General features: G+C 43.4%; 1 protein-coding gene across 2 annotated transcripts in view; it reads left to right on the top strand.

Moving 5' to 3' along the window:
• myo5b (myosin VB) overlaps positions 1-18,240 on the top strand; it is a 111,436-nt gene that overhangs the window by 62,276 nt on the left and 30,920 nt on the right. For both annotated transcript variants that reach the window (XM_030742665.1, XM_030742664.1), the window contains exons 13-24: positions 1,564-1,686; positions 3,172-3,255; positions 3,494-3,628; positions 3,728-3,825; positions 4,925-5,011; positions 5,349-5,460; positions 7,798-8,009; positions 8,285-8,441; positions 9,079-9,318; positions 12,830-13,066; positions 16,210-16,303; positions 17,199-17,329. In XM_030742665.1, coding sequence (XP_030598525.1) covers positions 1,564-1,686; positions 3,172-3,255; positions 3,494-3,628; positions 3,728-3,825; positions 4,925-5,011; positions 5,349-5,460; positions 7,798-8,009; positions 8,285-8,441; positions 9,079-9,318; positions 12,830-13,066; positions 16,210-16,303; positions 17,199-17,329 — 1,710 coding nt within the window. The remainder of the gene's footprint in view (positions 1-1,563; positions 1,687-3,171; positions 3,256-3,493; positions 3,629-3,727; positions 3,826-4,924; positions 5,012-5,348; positions 5,461-7,797; positions 8,010-8,284; positions 8,442-9,078; positions 9,319-12,829; positions 13,067-16,209; positions 16,304-17,198; positions 17,330-18,240) is intronic.

The following is an 18,240-nucleotide window of genomic DNA, read 5'->3' as shown; positions in this document are numbered from 1 at the left end:
AAGGAAGAAAGGAGATAGAAAAAAAATAAAAAAATAAAAGGGGTTGATATACTCACACACACACACACACATCCATACACACACCCATATGCACCTACATATACACACACACACACACACACATACACACAAGTTTATTGTTTGTAGTGATGTGTGTGTATGCGCCTTTCTCATGCAATGTATTCAATAATGAGGGCGAGAAACTGCAACCATGCCCCCCGCGATCCAGAGGCAGATAGGGAAGGACCCAGGGGACCCAGGCCATCCACAGCACAGGAGCTCAGAAGACTTGGGGCCACACATCCCGATGGCAACCGCGTACACTCCCCAGAAGAGGAAGGAGGGAGGCTACAGACGGAACCCCCACAATCCAGGGGCTAGAGTCCAGAGAGCCAGAGACGACGGGCAGCCCACCCCCCCCCCCGGCAGGCCGGCACCCCCAGCACGAGCCAGGCATGCGGCCCCCGAGGCCCCAAGCGCCCGAGAGCAGCCCGACACCCGGCAGAGCCCCCCCACGCGCCAAAGAGGCCCAAGCCACCCCCAGGTCACGGCCGCCAAGGGAGCAGGCCAAAAACCATGCCGAGACATCCGGCCACACATCCCGGGACCCACGGGCACCCACACCCCAGGGGCGGCAGTGACGACCAGTGGGGAGCAGCGTGGAGCGGTAGGGAGGGGTAACTCCCACCCTCCGTGTCCCACAGGTGCCAAGGCTTGGCAAGCCACCAACCCAGGCCCAGCTGTCCACACACACACACTCTCACAAGCACGCACGTACACACACACACACACGTACCAGTCATTCCCTCATGTACACACACGCACATACACACGCACGCACATTCGCATGCACCAGTCACACACTCATGCATACGCACATGTAACAAACATGGACACCTAATGTGGGAGAGCGGGTACCAGCACCAAGCCAGTGGCAACCCAGGGAAGCAGCCAACCCAGCCCCGAACAATGAGCCAGTCCCCATCCCAGGCGGGGTGCACGGAACTGGGGTGTGAGAAGGCCCGCCCGCCCCCTCCTCCCACTCAGCGTGTTGGGGGGGTGATGTGAATGTATGTACTGAGAAGAATGTGTATGGCTGTGTGAAAACTACAGTGCCAGGTCCAGTTCAGGGACTCCAGTTAAATGAGGTGAAGCCCAGCAGGCAGCTAGCAGCTACAGTCGCCTGTGGCGCCATCCATCTGTCAATCAAAGAGGTCATCCTTTTTAATGATTCATATGGAAAATATAAGATTGAAAAAATAAACCAGATTAAAACACCAGAACTTTCCTGGAAGTCTTAATGTTCAGCTTGACGAGTCTCCTCAGGCTGATGGGACTGAACTGTTAATACACTCATACTGAGTGCCTGAAACTCTGCTAAATGCTGCTGTTTCTTGCTTTTATCTTTCTGTTGCTGATCTGTATGTTTACCTGGATTAAATCTCTGATCAGAGCTGATATTTATTCGTCTCTTCCATTGAAGTTTCTGATCTGTTATTCAGAACTCAGGTAGCCTGAATAGATGTCCTTCATGAGTTATTGTATAATCTGTTTGGGTTTCAGGTGCCAAAGGGGACGGATCAGAACTGGGCCCAGAAGCTTTACAAACAGCACTCCAGCAGTGCTCACTTTCAGAAACCTCGTATGTCCAACATCTCCTTCATCATCATACACTTTGCTGATAAGGTGAGCCGAGTACAGTTCCATCAACTGTTTCTTCAGGTTAAGAATTTCAGTATATGAGCACTGTTCTCCTGAGGAAATCTTTTTTCTGGTTTCCAGCTCTGAGAACTTCACAGGATATCAACAAAAGTGAAAAACATGGAGCTGAAAATAAGCAGAATAGGTCAACTTTAAAGTTTCCACAGTCTGAGAGGAGAAATGAATGGAAATGATAGGGCCTGGCTGTAGAGAGATGTAGCTTTCAGAACAAAGGAGATAGTCCTCAAATCAGTGCTGTTTCATCAGTGTGCTGTGAACCAGTGGAAACACACTGTTTGTGTCTCCACTGACTGAGTGAGGATATTCACCCCCTGCAGAGGTTATTAAAATAAATCCTTCTCATGTCCTCAGGGTTTCACTTCACATGAAATCACAGTATCCTAAACAGTCTGTCCAGCTGTTTACATCTAATGGTTTACTGTTCACATCATTTAGATGGATCTAAAAAAAGGTGAGAAGTTCCACCTTAAAAGGTGACCTGGAGATAATGTTTCAAAGGGAGGCACTGATGTACCAGCTGATAGCTGCCCTCTTGGCTGATATCAGTGTATCTTTAAATAAAATGATCTTTTTCAAATTCATGCATCTTCTTGCTCTCATCCAGTTCAGGGTTGGGGTGGGTGCTGGAGTCTATCTTAGCTGTCATTGGTCGAGAAGCAGGGTATGCCTAGGACAAGTTGCCATTCACACACACGGTCAGTTTTAGAATCACCAATTAACCTCACCCCATGCATGTCTTTGGACTGTAAGAGGAAGGCAGAGTACCCAGAGAACACACGGGGAGAATATGCAGAGAACATACAGAAGGGCCCCAGACTGGAATCAAACCCAGGACCTTCTTTTGTGAGGCAACAGTGCTAACCACCGTCAAGTCATTGGCCAACATTTGTCCTGGCTAAACATGTGATGAAGAGCTGAAAGACTGTAGCAGCAACAAAAGCAAAAATTAACAAAAAACATTATGAAATTATTCTAATTATTAAAGATTTATGGTTTGGATCCAAACTAATTTGTTTAACACCAAAGTTTGGGGTACGGTAGAGAAGTTGTTTCTGTAAAGGGAGTGTGGTGTGGACTCTGACTGATGATATCTTTGAATGGATGGAAGCACATCTTCAAAAAAAAAAAACCAAAGCATCAATTTTATGACCCCAAAATCCAGCTCAAAGAGGTCAAAGTCCAGCAGTATTTGCAGTTCATGGAAAAACCTTAATGCTTGACCGATGTGTTTCAGCTTGTGGACTTCATCAGGGACACCATCAAAATATTTTAAATACTTATGGAGTAGAAAGATTCAAAGCAAGGAGCTGTGTGCGAGGACACAGTGACTGTTCACAGGGATTCGTTTTCATGTTCAAACCTTATGATCTGAGTCCAGGAGCTGAATGAGCTGCTCTCCAGCAGTCTGACTGTTCAGGTTCAGCTCACTGATCAATGTCCTCTCTGCAGGTGGAGTATCAGTGTGAAGGCTTCCTGGAAAAGAACAGAGACACTGTCTACGAAGAGCAGATCAACATCCTGAAGGCCAGCCAGGTACAAACCACAACCAAGACTCAGTCACACTTCTTTAACTGATTATTTATTACTTCCCCATTTTATTACCTCCTGTCCTGTTCAAAATAAAGCTTGTGTTATTACATGCACAGCTGAGCATCAGTTGCAGTGTTCAAGATTTGTGTCTTTAACTCTGAATGTGTGTATAAAAGATGGATGTAGCCACCATAGCAGGTACAACTTTTCTGTTTTAAATGGTTGAACTTGTGTTCCTCAGTTTCAGCTCATTGCCGACCTGTTTAACGACAAAGATGGCATTGTTTCCGTTAAGTCGTCCAGGGTGAACGTCCGAGCCCTGAAGACGGTTCCCAAAGCTCCGAACAAAGAGCACAGGAAGACGGTGGGACATCAGGTGGGCTCTCTGCTCTGCTCTGCTCTGCTCTGCTCTGCAGGGCTTTCAGGAACATCGTTGCTCTTATTGCTGCTGTTCTCACGTTTCTATGTCCTTCAGTTCCGAACTTCTCTGCATCTTCTCATGGACACTCTCAATGCTACGACTCCTCACTACGTCCGCTGCATCAAACCCAATGACTACAAAGAGGCCTTCTCGTGAGTCCTCTCATCTCATTTTCTCCTCAGTTTGTTGTACTTAAAACAAAGTGATTTGAGTTTGTGCTCTTGAGACTAACATGCTGAGTCAGGTGAAAGTGCTGATGAGTTCATTTTGGTACAGCCCAACAGGAAAAACAGGTCTGATATTACAGAGGTCATAAAGAACAGGTTCTACATGTGTGTGAGAACACCAACCTGCTCATACAGGGTTAGGGTTAGGGTTAGGGGTCCTTTTCCAGTCCTTTCTATTTATTCAAGCAAAAAAAAAACAAAAAACAAAAAACAGCCTGAACCAAAACAACAAAGCAAATGAACAACCAGACTGCTCCTTTCCCTCCAAACACAGAAAACCACATTCTTCCAGAACAGGTCATCCCCGGGAAAAAACTGGCTGCTTTTAGCTGCTCAGCACAGCAGGATGGCCAAAGGGGATTCGTGTCTTCTCCCAGGAGAGACACTAAATATTCAAATTTACTTTTAAATCTCCATCAGTTGAACATGTATATTAAACTAAATGCTGTGTAGGTCAAACAGTTATTATTCTTCATCTGTGCAGGTTTTCAAAAGGCTCCCAAACATTTTCAGGGTTTGTTTTATTATTTTTTTTTTATATGTTCTACATTAATGTTAGTTTATGAATGAGGTGCAGTAACACTGACAGGATTTTATTTTTGATTCTGTTGTTCTGGATTCGAGCTGAGTGCAAACAGCTGTTACTGTACCTTTTTTGCCTGAAAACAATTAAATTTCTTTTTAGTTTTTAATTGATTTTCAAATTGTTTCAGTTTTCTTGACACTTTTAGAGATGGTGTTATGTTTCTGTTTGTGTCAGAGAAGCAGGAATACCTGTTTTTGTCTCCTGACATTACTCAGTATAACCGGCTCCTGTGTCAGGGCTGGTAATTAAATAAAGAGCCTCGATCACATGTTTGAGTCCGACTCAGCTCTCAGCTGACCGACTCTTTCAGTCTGCTGCGTGGAGACACTGCAGGCCTGATGAAGAAGATGAGGTGAGAGGAAGAGTTCAGGCTGCAGCTGAACTCTAAATCATACTGACTTTGTTTTGGTTCTTTTAATGTGTTTCCTGTTGCTCCAGGTTCGACTCAAAGCGAGCGGTGCAGCAGCTCCGAGCCTGTGGAGTCCTGGAAACGATCCGGATCAGTGCAGCCGGATATCCATCCAGGTGAGTCCAGCTCTTCTTCTGCTCCCAGCTACCGTTCAATCATGTGACATTTCATCCTGCTTAAGCTTCAGGTCAGAGCAGCAGAAACATTCTTCTTCTTTCTTACAGTCCCTTCAGTCTCAGTGGCTCTCTGCTTTTTTCTTTTCCAATTCCTTGAGGGAAAGCCAGTGCCTCAAATCTAATAATCAGAGTCATGCAACATTTAAATTATGAAACAAGCCACATAGCAGGCTCTTGTTTGTTATGTGAGCATTTAAACAACACAAAGTGAATTTGTGTGTAAAATCACGAAGTTCACAGGAACTGACCCACTCTGTATCCTGTGCCACTCCTCCAGGTGGACGTACCCAGATTTCTTCAACAGATATCGAGTCCTGATGAAGAAATCTGACATGACCTCAGCAGACAAGAAGCTGGTGTGTAAAAACCTGCTGGAGACTCTGATTAAGGTGAGAAAACACAACCGCGAACTCACACAAGTGTGTCACAGGAATAAATGCTGGTTTTAATTCTTTCTGCTGCATCACTCGTGGATTTATAGCAAAAGTGAATAATCACATATTTCGTAGAATATTATATACTGCTTTATTAAAGCACAGCACACTGCAAAAGTCTTGAGCAAGCAACCCCTCATTACCTCTGCCGAGGAGGTTAATACTTTTGGTAGCATTTGCACGTCATTCTTTCTGTAAGCACAACAGCTTGAAAAGTTCTGAATGAATTCTGAAAAAAAAAAACTTGTAAGGGTGCAGAGGTCAGAGGTCATGGAAACAGTCAATTAAATTTTGCTGCTATCCTCCAAGATTATCAAGGTCACCTTCATGATTTATTGGTGGAAAATGGACAAAAAGCCTGATAACTTATAAACTAGGAGTGTAGTGAGTTTGTCAACATATAGAAAGTACCAAATAAAGATTTAAAATGTCACGTTTGACCTCTGACCTCATGTTTAGATTTCACATCTCCCTTTTTCAAGTTGACCCCAAAATTTGTGATTTTTTTTTTTTTTTTTTTTTTTTTTTTTTTAACTGCATTACAAACTTCTTGAAATACATTTTAAAAAGAACAAGGAAAACAAAATTAATGTATACAAAATCATAATTCCCTTAAAAGGAAGTACTGCTCAGAGAGAGAGCTGCCTTGGTGGAAGTTTGCGCTCCCTGAGTACTTCTTGTTGTTATATTTTGCTTCCAAGGAGCCAGACTGTCTCATAATTTTTAAAGTCTTAAGCCACAGTTCTCCAGCTTTCTGAAGGTCTTTCAAAGTTTTTCTTTAGACTTTTTCACTCATTTTCTTTTCAGTCTTTGGTTCTGACCATTTTCAGAGGAAGGTTTGTTTGCTAAGACTCTTAACTCTGACCTATGAGTCATTCAAGTATTAAAAAGGCACCAAAATCAAGGGTAACAACTTAGCAAAGAATCCATTTTAAATTGTATCTTTAGGTACTTTGCTCCTAGCAGCCTGTCACAAAAACACATAATTTTTTCAATTTCTTTAGCTGAATCCACTGAAAAAATGCCACAGATAACACAGTTTAATAGGAATAAAACAGAATTTGCACCAACAAGGTGATTCTCAAAGAGCTGTTAGCTGAAAACTTGGCATATCTCAGCATCATGTACAGTGTGTCCTGTGGAAGACAGAAGAAATATCAGGCCTAAAAAAATGCTACAGCTGATGAACAGGATCTGAAAGTCACATCCTTAAGAAACAGGAACAGATCCAACAAAGACCTGACAGGACCTGAGAGGTGCATCTGGACATTGAGCTGATGATCTCCTGTTCACTGAAGCCTCATCAGAGATGGTCTCATTGGAAGGGCGGCTGTCAGGAAGCCGTTCTTAAGGAAGGAAACAAAGAGGAAAGGCTGAGGTCTGCCACATTACACAAGAACTGGACTGAACATCAGTGGCAGCAGGTCTGATGGAGGGATGGATTTACTCTTATCTGTTGTACTCTTAACATAATTTCCTTGCAAGATCAGTATAGTATCTATCTCATCTCATTTCAACTATCTGAATTCTTTTTATTGCCATCATCATCAATGTACACAGGAGATCAGGAGAGGTGAGTGAGTGTCTGCAGCCATCAGTGAAACATGGTGGAGGCTATGTCATGGTTTGGGCTGCATTCAATTCCCAAAACATTTTTTTTAATTTGCAATTTTTGGCCTTTGTGCCTTTATTATGTATTATGTACAACAGTGAAGAGTGGGAGCCAGAGTCGGGAAGGCATGCAGCAAATGGCTGCTGGCTGGACTCAAACCCGTGCCACTGACTTTCAGCATACGGTCACCTGCCATGAGCTAACCTCTTTAATTTCCCTCATGGAATCTTTTTAAAATGATTAATAAAGTTTAATCTAATCTAACCTGGCACCCAATGTCCAAACATGTTTAACCAAATCCTAATTTCTCCTAGGGCACTGAAACCAGCCAAATTTGGCTCTGCGGAGCTTTATAATCAAAACAAGGCTTTAGAATCTGTTTGACTTCAGGGGGTCATGAGGAGCCTTTCGGTGTGTTTTTCATGTTTTACTTCTATTGAGATTAAAATTAGCCTAAAAAAACCTAAAAAAATCTGTTTCAACATTTGACATGTTTGTAATATTTTCAGTTAAATATACCACATATTAAAGTTTTTTCAAATGTACAGTACCAGTCAAAAGTTTTGACATGGGCGAGTGTGTCCAAACTTTTGACTGGTACTGTATTTATTTTGTAATTATGATGATTTAATGTTTGATAATCAGTGTTCCTCCTCAAATATGTTGAATCCATCTCTCAGGAGCCTGACATGTTCCAGTTTGGAAAGACGAAGATTTTCTTCCGAGCAGGTCAGGTGGCATACCTGGAGAAGCTTCGGACCGACAAGTTCCGCTCAGCCTGCATCAAGATCCAGAAGACGGTTCGGGGCTGGCTGCAGAGGATCCGATACCGCAGGATCCGTAAGATGGCCATCACTCTGCAGAGACACGGCCGAGGATATCTGGCCCGCAGGTGAGCCTTTACCCACACCAGAAACTCTGGGAATGATTCACTGAAGACACTCAAGCAGTAACTTAGAAAATTAACTGATTATAAATGAGCCAATATAAATAATCAAATTGGTTTCCTGCCAACGTGTCACTTACACCTCGATCTGCAGGAACCTTTTTCAGGGTTTAAAATGACACCTGAAAAAGTTTCTTTTGTTTTTTAGTTCAGTGCCGATCAAGCCAATCACCTTTAGGGGTCAAGGTGCAATCCACTCTAATGAAGTCATTTGCCTTCAGGTATGCTGAGTTCCTGCGTCAGACTCGAGCAGCCATCATCTGTCAGAAACAGTACCGCATGGTGAGAGAGCGACGGGAGTATCTGAGAGTGAGACGGGCTGTGGTCACCATCCAGGCGTACGCCAAAGGGATGTTCACCCGCAGGATTTACCACGAGGTACCGCCACTGCTTCCTTCCTGACATTTTACTGTATTAGCAGAGGAAAAACTGCAGTAATAATCCTAAAAATAAATGAACAAGCAGAAAGACATTTGAATAAGATAAGACTGGCTGCACTCAAAGTTGAATCAAACTTTTATTTGAGACAGTGAGTTTATTGGCCATCTGTAAGGGAGGAAGGCCATCTTCATCCAAATGTGACAGACTCCACTGAAGCTGACACAGAGCTGAAATATAAATATCTGTTCTCACATTTATTATCCTGGATCCAGGAACACTTAGTCACATGGAGAGTGACAAAGAGTATTACTTCTGACATAGGTTTGACTGTAAGTGAAAGAAAGCAAAGAAAGGTCAGTGGTAGATGAATTCAGTGCTCCTAGTTCTGAGAAAGAAACAGAAATCTTTCAGTTCATGTTATCAGCATACACTAAGTGTTTAACCCGTACGAATGGTTTTAAAGCAGATTCTTTGTGAGGATTTGCTCCAGTTTTTGATGTCTCAAGTGAATTTGGAATTTCAGTTCAAGGAGGAATGTGGTCAGGTGGACACTGATTGAATTAATTCATTTGTGGCTGTGCTGTAGGTGCTCTCAGCTCTCTAACCATGACCATCACCTCCTCTTCTTCTGCAGTTCTTGCTGCACCACAAGGCCATGATCATCCAGAAGAATGTGCGCGGCTGGCTGCAGAGGAAAAAGTTCAGACAAGCGCGCAATGCCGCCATCATCATCCAGTGCGCCGTCAGGCGCGTGCGCGCCAAACGGGAGCTAAAGCAGCTGAAGATTGAAGCTCGCTCTGCCGAGCGCCTAAAGAAGCTCAACACGGGCATGGAGAACAAGATCGTCCAGATGCAGAGGAAGATGGATGACCAGGTACGCCATAGCAGGCTTTTATTTTGAAAGGCTCTTTCAAGGCAGTCTGTTAATTATGTGCAATAAACACAATATAATCATAAAAATGGAGGTCAAATTGTGTGAGATTGTTTAGTCATGTTAAAGTTTAGCTGAGCAACACCTTCAGAAGTTCAAAGTCATGTCACGGTTAGGCTGTGTGGCAGGCAGGGGTGGACCCAAGGAATTAAAACTAAACACAAAGCACACAGGACAAGGAAATGCCAAAATAAAACAGGAAGTGAACATGATAAGATGGAAACACAACACTCAGGAAAACAGGAAGCTAAACACAAAACATGGGACAAGGGGCCAAAACACAGGGAGACAGTCACACTGAAGGAAACAGATACAAGAGACTTCACACCATAAGCGACGGACACTACGGGAAAAGACAGGGAGAAATAAACTCTAAATCTATGGGTAGGGAAACCTGAACACCACACACAAAACTGGAAACTAGAATAAAGCACAAAAAACTTTTTCCAAAAACAGAATACAAAACTTCATTTATTACAGTTTATGCAGAGATGGAAAACACACAGAAATCTGCACCACCCTGTTCTAAGATCTGTGTAAAGCTGGCTTCAGATCATCTTCAGTGGTCAGTACTTCAGAATAGCACATGTGGCCTCCTTGGGACAAGACCCTGTAAGTGCAAGTACACAAACAGCAGCTCTTGAAGTGAAACGCACAGATCGCGGCAGATCTAGAAAAAAGCTTCATCTGTTGCACCTTTGTGACCACACACAAAGTATTTTTCCAAACAACTCAATGAGATCTATAAATACTTCTAAATTCCATATATTTCTACTCCTGTGCAGTAGTACTGATTATTATATTTGTCACTGACCAATCATGCAAACTCATGTCAGAAGACCTGAATCATGTTTTAGCAATAAAAAGATGTAGAAAAGCAGATTCACAGGGGAGAAGAGGGGAGAACACTCTTGACCATGTTTACTCCAACATTAAGCACGCTTACAGAGCCAAACCCCTCCCCCACCACGGCCAGTCTGACCATCTTTCCCTGCTGCTCACCCCATTATACACCCCCCTCAGACGGAGAGAGCCAGGCCTACTGTAAAAACCATTACAACCTGGCCTGAAAACGCACTCTCCGACCTACAGGACTGCTTTGCATACACAGACTGGACTTATTCGAACACGAGGACCTGGAAACATTCACAGGGACGGGACTGGACTACATAAAGTTCTGTATCAGAAATGTGACTGCTAGCAAAAACATCCGGGTTTTCCCTAACCAGAAACCCTGAATGAACAGCCAGGTCTGTTCACTCCTCAAAACCTGCGATGCTGCCTTCAGGTCAGGCAGCAGAGCTCTGTACAGTGCTGCTCGAGCTGACCTGAAAAGAGGAATTAAAAAAGGTATGGCGCGTGGTCTTGGCAGTGAACCCCAGGAAGGCTGCTGGACCAGACGGAGTACCTGGCAAGGTGATCAGAGCATGTGCCCACCGGCTCACCCTGATTCTCACCAGGATTTTCAACCTCTCCCTGACCCAAGCAGTCACCCCCCCACCTAAAACAGCCACAATCTTCCCCGTGCCCAAAAGATCTTCCATCACTAGCCTAAATGATTACCGCCCTGTGGCCCTCACACCGGTAATCATGAAGTGCTTTGAGAGGCTGGTTGTCCAGCACATCAAGGACCATCTGCCCCCCCCCCCCACTTTCCACACCCGTCAGTTTGCATATCGTGCAAACAGATCCACAGAGGACGCCATTGCTGTAGCTCTCCACTCTGTGTTGAGCCACTTGGAGCAGCAGCAGAGCTACGCTCGCATGCTCTTTGTGGATTACAGCTCAGCGTCCACCACAATGAATCCGGATATTCTCACCACCAAATTGCACCCCCTGGGCCTCCCCCCCTCTCACATAAAGGATAAAGGACTTCTTAACCAACCGGCCCCAGACTGTGAGACTTGACCCCCATCTCACTTCCACCTGCACACTGAGCACTGCCCCCCCACAGGGCTGTGTGCTGAGCCCCCTCCTGTACTGCCTCTACACCCATAACTGCAGTCCGGCCCACAATAACAACCTTATTGTCAAATTTGCTGACGACACCACAGTGGTCGGACTCATCTCAAGGAGAGATGAGGCAGCCTACATAGAGGAGGTCCTGAAGTTGACAGCCTGGTGTTCAGAGAACAACCTGGTACTGAACACCATGAAAACCAAAGAGATCATCATCGACTTCAGGAAGCACAGGACTGACCCAGCTCCCCTCTACATCAACGGCAAGCGTGTGGAGAGGGTCCACACCTTCAGGTTTCTTGGTGTCCTCATCTCTGCTGATCTCTCTTGGTCAGATAACATCACAGCTGTTATCAAGAAGGCTCAGCAGCGACTTCACTTCCTGAGGGTCCTCAGGAAGAACAGCTTGGACTCTAACCTGCTGCTGACCTTCTACCGCTCATCCATTGAGAGCCTGCTGACATACTGTATCACAGTATGGTACAGCAGCTGCACTGAGGCAGACAGGGGGAGGCTTCAGAGGGTAGTCAAGACAGCACAAAGAATCGTTGGCTGCCCTCTCCCCTCCCTGATGGACATCTACACCTCCCGCTGCATCAGCAGATCCAGGAACATCATCAAGGACAGCTCACACCCTGGCTTTGACCTGTTTGACCTGCTGCCCTCTGGCAGGAGCTACAGGTGCATCAAAGCCAGAACAAACAGACTCAAGAACAGTTTCTTCACCAGAGCAATCACCACCCTGAACTCACACACTCACCCACTGTAACTGTGCAACACCCACATCTCTGTGAAATTTTATATTATTCACACTGAACAATACCTATCACTCCTATATTGTGTAATATCCGTCTTCATTATTATATGTATACACTTACTTTTACTTCTTACAACGTATATATATTTTTATACATTCTCTTATTTTCTGTATTTTTAATACATTTTATTTTCTGTATATATTTTTATACATTTTATTTTTTGTATATTTTATACATTGTGTTTTATTTTAGATTATATTAGATTATTATATTTTTATTTTTATTTTAGAGAGTTTGACTTTCTATTGCATGGCACTGAACAGGAGTGGCCCTCCAAATCTCATTGTACATCCTGTATAATGACAGTAAAGGCATTCTATTCTATTCTGTTCTATTCTATTCTATTCTATTCACATAAGTTATTTTGGATAAAGCTTATTTTTTTAAATGATTTAACCTAAAGCAGCACACAGGAGATCTGAGATGCTGAATAAAACTGCTGAATAAAAGTGTATTAATTTTTCTAGTAGAACGATATGGAAACCATCATGTGGCAGGTCCTGAGTGAAGCAAACATATCAATGATTCAAGTCTGATCTTTCTTAATTACAAATGCTCTGATGGGTCGGGACCTTTCTGATTTTTGAACAGCGCACATTATGTAGTACTAAAGGCTGTGATGTGCATGATGCCCTCAGTGCTTCTGTCACCTGTTCACCTGTATCTCTCTGTTTCAGTCAAAAGAGTTCCGTGCTCAGAATGAGCAGCTGCAGATGGTGAATGCCTCTCTGGGCTCAGAGGTGAACAAGCTGCAAAAGCAGCTGGAGCTGCTGTGCAGTCAGCAGGAAGACGGAGGCCAGCTGAGGTCACTGGAGGAGGAGCTGGAGCAGTTGAGGACACAGCTGGAGGAGGCGCATGCCCTGAGGAAGAGACTAGAGGAGGAACACAGCAATGAGAAGATGGACCTTACACAGGTGAGCCCAGTGTTGATTGTCAGTGTTGAGTCTCAAGCCTGCAGAACTTTGGAGAACCACTGTTCTAATGCTGCTGAGTTCTCCATATAGAGCACACTTCACTTCACTTTGTGGGCACTTTATTGATCACAAGGGAAATCATTAAGTTACAGCAGCCGGAAAATGTTATAGCCTATAATAAATAAAGAGCAAAGTTAAAATAAAAGTGCCACAGGTGCACAGTGAGGGCTTTATACTATGAATATTGAAGTTAAGTTAAATTTTTACAACCACAATTTCAAAACAGTTGGGATGCTGTGTAAGTTCATAAACCCATATTTTATTCACAATCGTTGTATTTCTCTATCGCCAAGAATGACAATCATTGTTCAGTTCATCTATGGGAATGCAAATGGCTGCACAGCCTGAAGGCAAAAGCAAAGATTCAGTTACAGGATGAGTCAAGGCATGCCAGTTGGATCTGTCCGAGGCAGCATTCTCACACTGCTTGGGTGGTAAGTTGGCCCGTTTGAGGTACACCTTCAGGCTGTCTTTGTACCTCTTCTTTGGGCAGTCACGCTTATGGCTGCCCAACTTAAGTCCTCTAAAGCAGAGGTCCCCAACCCCCGGGCCGTGGACCGGTACCGGGCCGTGGGACATTTGGTACCGGGCCGCACATAAAGAATAAATAACTTAAATTATTTCCGTTTTACTTATTATCTGCGCCTAAACTATATTTTATTTTGAAAAATGGGCGGATTCGCTCCGTTACTTCCCTCCATGACTTCCTCTTGACGTGTCAAGACGTTTCTGCTCACATGATACGTCACCGCTAAACTTAAACCCAGAAGCTTCAGGCCTGTCTAACGAAATCGGTTGGTTGACCTACATAACGCTTCTTTAAATTTTTGAGTGCTCAACAAGAGTAGAAAAGCGCTATGTAAGAACTAGTCCATTTACCATTTTTATTTATCAACACCGGGGATAGCAGTGAGGCAGACCCAGCCATCAAACTGACTCTCCAGCGCTTGACACCGCGGCTCTGCAGCCACGCTCCATGTGAAATCGGCCGAACCCAGTCAAACCAGAAGCCAGCAAAAATGAGTATCAGAGAAACAAGCTCAGGGGGCTTACACTGATTCAGTGTTATGGTGAGTTGTATTTTTCATGCGCTTTATACAGTAAAAATCACCTAAGTCGAAGTCGCACAAATCGGGTTTTCGCTCTAGTTGGATGGCATCTGCAGGTCCTGATTTTTCCTAACATTAATTCCAATAAAATCATCACATAAATCCGTTGGATATTCACCTACCTCGGAAGAAAAATCTGGTCCCATTGTAATAAATTTCCAGTTAAATGTGATCGCATAAACTGGATGAGTTTAGCGCTAAAACCCTCCTCAGCTCCTGTCCGCCCACTTCCATGCATCGGCTCGTTCGTGCACAACTACACACACACTAACAACGCCTGGAAATTGTTTTAGTGTTTATATCAGTTCATTTCACCGGGGACAATCGTGGCAAGTGTAAGCTACAAACTTGCACTTACGAGTAAAATTTCAGGTTATAAAATTTGCAGAAGCAAATTCATAGATGAAGCAGAAGCCATTGCAGCGAAATTCGATAATAGACCCCAAACTGGGCCATTTGAATCCGACTGAGGTGATTTCTACTGTATTTGTTTTTGCGGTGTATCTTATTTTGAAGGCATGTTTTACCATGGCTCTAACAGCTGACCAGGGAGCGCTGTGGGCAGAGAGCCTGTTATTCATGCTGAGGCGGGATGTTACGAGAACGCTGCTGATAGAGTTGCATACGAATACAAAGTGGATTCCCGTTTTTTATATTATACGTAGAAAATATCACACTTGGTTATGGTCGTATCATTTATTTTGACGTATTTATTCGCCACACCTTAAAAGCCGGTCCGTGGAAATATTTTCTAACACTAAACTGGTCAGCGGCTCAAAAAAGGTTGGGGACCACTGCTCTAAAGAACAGCTGTTTTGGGGTCCTGGACTCATCCCTGTCCATTGCATCTGGATTTGGAGATACTCTCTCTCGACAGAAGTGGAACCACCTTGATTAAGTACCTCCAGATTAGAGGTACATGGCATGCGCCAGCTATTTTAACATCCTGCGGTACAGAGTCCAGGTTTTGCCACCATACAAAAGTGAAGACAACACTACTGCATCGTACACCTTGAGCTTTGTGGATAAGCGAATGTCTTAGTGCTGAAAAATCTTAATTTGTGGTCTTCCCATTGCTTGACTGGCCTTCTGGATTTGGGCTGTGATTTCCTTATCCAAAAAAACATCACTGGAAATGGTGCTAGGTACTTGAAAGCATCCACATTTTTCAACTGAAAGCCATCAATAGTAATGCGAGGTGATTGTGGGATACTGTTTGGAGCATACTGGAAAAAAGACTTCAGTCCTCCCAAGGCTAATCAGTCCAAACAGTTTGGATGCTTCAGAGAACTTTTCGAAAATAGTCTGAAGCTGGTTCTCTTGGTGGGCCATCAAAGCACAGTCATTAGCAAATAACACTTCAGTGATGAGTTTCTCCAGTGTCTTGGTCTTTGCGGCTAAGCGATGAAGGTCAAATAGCGAGCCATTCAAGTGGTACTTGATATGAAGCCCAAAGTCAAGATCTTTTGACAGCATGAAACAGCACTTGGGTGAAGAACAGGTTGAAGAGCACCGGGGCAAGAACGCAGACCTGTTTCCCACTGTTGGAAATGCTGACTTCCTCAGAGAGTTCACCATCAGCCTTGAAACAATTGGATGAGTCTGATGAACTTCCGTGGGCAGCCCAGTTTCCAGAGTGCTTCTCTATCGATTGAATCAAATGCCTTCGTCAGATCATTGAAGGCTGCATACAAGTTTATATTCTGTTCAAGGCATTTTTCCTGTACTTGTCTCACAATGAAGATCATATCAATAGTACTTAGGTCAGGACAATAGCTACACTGTGACTCAGGAAGTTCTGCTCAGAGATCGATGAGACCAATGTGTTTCTGTTGTAAAAGTAACACACAGTAGCATAATTCAGTGGGTTTCTGTTACTGTGTGTGTGTGTGTGTGTGAGAGAGAGTGTGAAGGATCTGTTATAAATGTGTGTGTATTTAATCTGTATGTGTTACTGTGTGGTTGTGTTTTCAGAGGGTGGAGGAGCTGGAGAGAGAAAACTTCCTGCTAAAGAGTGAGAAGGAGGAGATGAACCAGCACATTCTGCAGCACTCAAAGAGCGCAGAAGGTGAGATACCTGAAAAACACACCTGGACGAAAGGTGTGTGTGTCTCACACAGGAGTCCTTCTGTCTGAAACAGTAAAGATGAGTCAGACTGAATGAGTCACATTTCCTCTCTGACTCTTTGCTGAGAACGATGATTTACTGATACCTTCCTGCAGGCTCACTTCTCATTGGCCAACAGAAGCAGGAAGCATGAATTAGGGTAAACTAGATCTGTCAAAAAGAGCAACACTAAATCAGAGAAAACACACACATACACACTCCAATCAAACAGTCTGACTAATAACAATAAGAATAATAACTAGAATCTGAATAAGATAAAACTATTCATTTCCTTTCATGCTAAATGATTCAGCCAATCAGCAACTTTGAACCTTTATATTTTCTGATTTGAATTAGAATTTTTTATTTATTTATTTATTCACATTTTTGTTTGGTTTAATGTTGTTGTTTTTTTTTTGTTTGTTTGTTTTTTGTCCCTTTAAAATGACCTGAGATGAACGATTACAGCTGAAGTGTTGTAAACCCTGCAGGAAGCTCAGCAACACTGTCATCTAACATAATCAACCTGTGATAGTTCTTTTTTCTTTTTTTTTCCCACCAGCTTTCCTTCTTGGCTAAAATTGTTGCTCTTTTCCAAACTTGTTGAGCATTTATGGAGCTTAAAGTGCACACAATTAGAATATTCAGTTACACATCTGTACAGCACTTTATTATGCATGTATGATGAGTTTACCATCTTCATGTTTGGAAACTTTCTTCAGGTTCAATGAGACATTCTGTAAAACATTTACAGCTTTAGTTACTGAATGTGTGTGTGTGTGTGTGTGTGTGTGTGTGTGTGTGTGTGTGTGTGTGTGTGTGTGTGTGTGTGTGTGTGTGTGTGTGTGTGTTTTAGAGGAAATGAGCAGCGTGTCTCTGCAGTCGGAGCTGGATCAGGAGAGGCAGCGCTACCAGAACCTCGTCAAAGAGTATTCCAGACTGGAGCAGAGATACGAAAATCTGAAGGAGGAGGTGTCACTCAACAAGGTGACCTCAGAGACGTCATTATAGACCTTTGCAGAGGGGGTGCAGTGAGTGAGGAGGCCTCTGGGTGTCACTGTGACTGAATGATGATGCTGCAGTTTTTTCTGGTGGAGCATTTTTACAGCAGGTTTATAACATCTGTGTGAAAGAGCACTGCAGATCTCAGTTCAGCTCAGCTCTTCCTGTTCCCGCTGCAGGAAATTGCGGGGATTATTGAATGAATATTTGGTTTAATAACTGAAATAAGAAACTCTGAAGTCTTTCTGTGTCTCAGAGAAGATGCTTGCTAATAATTAAATAAATGAGAGCTCAGAATTTGTCAGCAACATCGCTGAACACAGGTACTTAGAGCTAATCTTAGTCATGCAGCTGTGGTGTAGCCTAACGTTGTACTTTTAACAACTGCATTTAACCTTCAGAAATCATAAAAATGATTATGTGGAGAATGTCTCCCTCTTATTTCCCCTCACAGTTTATTTCTTCTAGAAATCCAGGCCACAGTTGTAAATAAGAAATTGTTCTTAATCTGTTTGCCTAGTTAAATAAAGTTTAAATAATCCGAAACCTGCAGAAAAATCCTGCTTTGCTTTTTGTTTAGTGAACCAGTGTGATGCTGACTTCCACATTATGCTGCAGCCCTCAAGTCACTCTCTGATTTACAGTTCTGGATTAGGAGGAAGTCAGTTTTCTTTTTCCTTTCCTGCAGATTGTGAGATATCCTTCTGGCCAAGTGTCTTTGAACCAGAGAGCCAGAGGTTGTTCAGTTCAGGGCTCACATCTGTGGAGCTGTTACTGACTACATTCAGTTTTTATTTCATAAGTTTCAAAACAGAGCCAGGAACTGAAAGGGTTCATGTTCATGTTTTCCAAGTTTTTAGGTTTTTTTTCTTTTTTCTTACACACTTTCTCTTGGA

The sequence above is a fragment of the Archocentrus centrarchus genome, chromosome 12 (genome assembly GCF_007364275.1).
Source record: "Archocentrus centrarchus isolate MPI-CPG fArcCen1 chromosome 12, fArcCen1, whole genome shotgun sequence".
In the NCBI taxonomy this organism is placed as follows: domain Eukaryota; kingdom Metazoa; phylum Chordata; class Actinopteri; order Cichliformes; family Cichlidae; genus Archocentrus; species Archocentrus centrarchus.
Note: the sequence above shows the minus strand (reverse complement) of the source record. Positions and strands in the feature narration are given on the sequence as shown.